General features: G+C 34.6%; 1 protein-coding gene across 1 annotated transcript in view; it reads left to right on the top strand.

Moving 5' to 3' along the window:
• Positions 1–302: 302 nt before the first annotated feature.
• Positions 303–3,442, top strand: part of LOC112506137 (3-isopropylmalate dehydrogenase 2, chloroplastic-like) — a 16,211-nt gene continuing 13,071 nt past the window's right edge. Inside the window, exons 1-3 of the mRNA XM_025110165.1 lie at positions 303–311; positions 356–431; positions 519–694. Of these exons, the coding sequence (XP_024965933.1) occupies positions 303–311; positions 356–431; positions 519–694 (261 nt within the window). The remainder of the gene's footprint in view (positions 312–355; positions 432–518; positions 695–3,442) is intronic.

Raw genomic sequence — 3,442 nt, 5'->3', positions numbered from 1 at the left:
TTGTTGCCGACCATTTTGGTTGAATATACAGATGATGTTTTTGGAAACTCTATATTCGAATATGGATATGATTTACCTTCGCCGGATTGAGAGGCTGCATGCGATGAATACGGGTTTACGCCGGGAATGATTTGGAAAAGTAATCGAGGGCTTGCAATTTTAGTACTGATTCTACCCTTTTTGGATAAATAAGATTAATATTAATTATTTTTTAATTTTTAATTTCCTAAAATAAATTGATATAATCTAGGCCATTGATCGATAAAATGGACGGATGAGATTAGTTTACACGGTTCACACAAATGGTTCAAGTTTTCATTTGAACGCTCCTCTCTCTATATATATATATATATAGTTAGTGGATTCTTCAACATTAAAGAAAGATGTTGTTGAAGGTGTGGACTTGATGGTTATAAGGGAACTTACAGGAGGTCTACTCTCATTACTTGCTTTACCAGCTTCAATGCTATATATAATTAATCATTTAATTAATTATTCTATCTATACATTTTTTGAAGGTATCTACTTTGGAAAACCAAGGGGATACGGAACAAACCAAATTGGCAACGAGATCGGCTTCAACACTGAGGTTTATGCAGCATACGAGGTTGACCGCATTGCTCGCATTGCATTTCAGACAGCTCGTAAACGCAATGGAAAACTTTGTTCTGTTGACAAGGCAAATGCCCTCGAGGTATCAATGTTCATTTAAATTTTTGTTTTTAATTTTATATATATAATAAAGGGGTGTATGTGGATTGGTTTGGGCCGTTTACGATATTTTTACAACCCCAACTCAGTCCAATGACGGTTTACGAAAATCTCAACCCAACCCAATTTTTGCGGGTTCAAGCTGGTTGGGGTGGTGAGTTAATAGTTATATAAACTTGATGACTTAATTTTATAAGAACAAGCTATAAACGTTCCATGTAAAAAGATTATAATTATAAAGGTTTTCAATTAGGCTTTTCAACAACTTTTTTGAACGTTTTTAAAATAAAGTGTTATATTAGTTATTTTATAGATTATTTTTGAGAAGTGTCCTATAAACTCATTTAAATTATATAAGACTTGTATTCATATGACACGCTTTCAAATAATATCATATAAAACAATTAATATAACACTTTATTTTAAAAACGTTCTAAAAGTTTATTAGGACACCTAAAAGCGTCCTATAAACATATTATAACACTTTTCAATATAACATTTTTTATGTTTCATCCTAAACAATATCAAATTAAGATGCTTAGACATTTTAGGGGTCCTATATATAAAACTAATGTTGTAGTGAAATGCTATAATAATTAGCATTTTCTTTCCACCAAATAGAGAACATCAAACTAGGAAGTCGTTGGATTGATTGATTCGTCAACCAAATATCTATCAACATCATTCATATTCTCCGTCGTATCCATTTGTTGTTGTTGGAAAAACGATTTCAATATGCTATAAAGGAGACGGCCACCAACTTCGAAGAATTGATTGACCGGTGTTGGGATAGTCGGAAGCGAGACAAAGATTGCCTCCCGTGACCAACGGTGTGACATAAGCCGCTTGGTAAACCATCAGAGCTACTGGATTGCACCATAGGGACTTGCACGATTATTCCCATGGCCCAAGCCGCATAACGACCCATGAGACTCAGGGGTTGTTTGTTTTTAATAAAAAAAGCTCTTAATGTCCTCTTAAGTCTGAATCGGTCAGATAAAAGAGGATTCAATGTTTTTTTTTTCAATTAAGAGCTTAAAAGCTCTTATTAGGTCTGAAAATTTCAGTGGTTGCGAAACCTCTTATTATCTCTTATTTCAAATCGTCGCCTACCTACTCTGATCTCTTTGCGCTCGATTTCTCTGGATCAACTATTCTGTCTCGATCTCTCATCTCTCAACTCTGTCAACTATCGATCCATATCAACTCTCGATCTCTCATCTTCAAACTTCATATTTCAGACACAAAAAATAAACAGTCTGACTGATTCAGATTTCAGACTTCAGCACCACCACTACTAGAAAACCATGTATCAGCGACGAACATCAGCGAGGGAACTTGCCCCTCACAGATCAGCGATTAGCGAGGAAAATACCAAAAATACATTCTCTCGCTGATCCCTCGCTGATCTGCGAGGGATCAGCGAGGGAATAAGTTTTTTGGCAGTTCCCTCGCTGATCCCTCGCTGATTTGCGAGGGACAAATTCCCTCGTTGATCCCTCGTTAATCTGCGAGGGATCAGCGAGAGAATTAGTTTTTTGGCAATTCCCTCGCTGATCCCTTGATGGGCTTGATTCGGTTTTATTGGGACTTAATGGTCTTCATTCGATGTTATTGGGTCTTATTGGGATTTATTCGGTTTTATTGGGCCTAATGCGCTTTATTCGGTTTTATTGGGCCTTAATGAACTTTATTAGGTTTTATTGGGCCTTAATGGACTTTATTAGGTTTTATTGGGCCTTAATGTGATTTATTCGGTTTCATAATTTAATAATTTAATGATTAATTAAATTTATAGTTATTAATTAAAAAAGTAATTTAATAAATTAAATAATAATAAAAACTTTATTTGCGACGGATTTATTCCGTCGCTGATTATCATTATCAAATACTAGGTTAAGCCACCCTTTTTTCATTTCCACATGGATCCTTACTAACCGGCTCAAATCGCGATAGAGAGAGAGAGCTCGCACACCGTCTTCATCGTCGCCGACCACCGTCATCCTCACCGTCTTCACTGTCGCCGACCACCGTCGTCCTCACCGTCTTCATGTGTAAAATGTGTTTGTAAAAGGGTCTGTGTTTGTAAGTTTGTAAAATGTGTTTGTAAAAGGGTCTGTGTTTGTAAGTTTGTAAAATGTGTTTGTAAAATGTGTTTGTAAAATGGTCTTGTATGTATGTAATAGATAATAGATTAGAAAATAGTAATGAAATTAGTTGTATGTTTAAAATTGTATGTATGTTTAAAACTGTTTAAAACAGTCTTGCTCATGTTTAAAATTAGAAAATGTGTGTTTGCTCATGTTGATTGTATGTTTGGACTTGTATGTTTAAAATTGTACATATTCTAGATTATTTTAACTTCGTTGGTTATGTTTATTGTTTGTTAAATTAGGCTTGATTTTATATATATATATATATATATATATATATTTGTAGTTGGGTCGCCAATTGTTGGGCAAACGTTAGGCTTAATTCATTTGGAAATATTCATTTTATAGCCGTTATGCCCGCGAAATTTTAAAAAACATAGGCTTCTTTACTCGTTCAAACCTTTACACTTAGAGTTTTAAAGTCATCTGAAACTTCGAGAAACCTACGGTTTGACTTTCAAGTAGTCAAACCTTTACACTTAAAGTTTTAAAGTCATCCGAAACTCCTCTAAACCTACAGTTTGACTTTATAGTAGTCAACACTTTAAAGTAATCTGAAACTCCTCTAAACCTACGGT

The sequence above is a fragment of the Cynara cardunculus genome, assembly GCF_001531365.2.
Source record: "Cynara cardunculus var. scolymus isolate 2C chromosome LG 2, CcrdV1, whole genome shotgun sequence".
Taxonomy (NCBI): Eukaryota; Viridiplantae; Streptophyta; class Magnoliopsida; order Asterales; family Asteraceae; genus Cynara; species Cynara cardunculus.
This window is presented reverse-complemented; position numbering and strand designations above follow the sequence as displayed.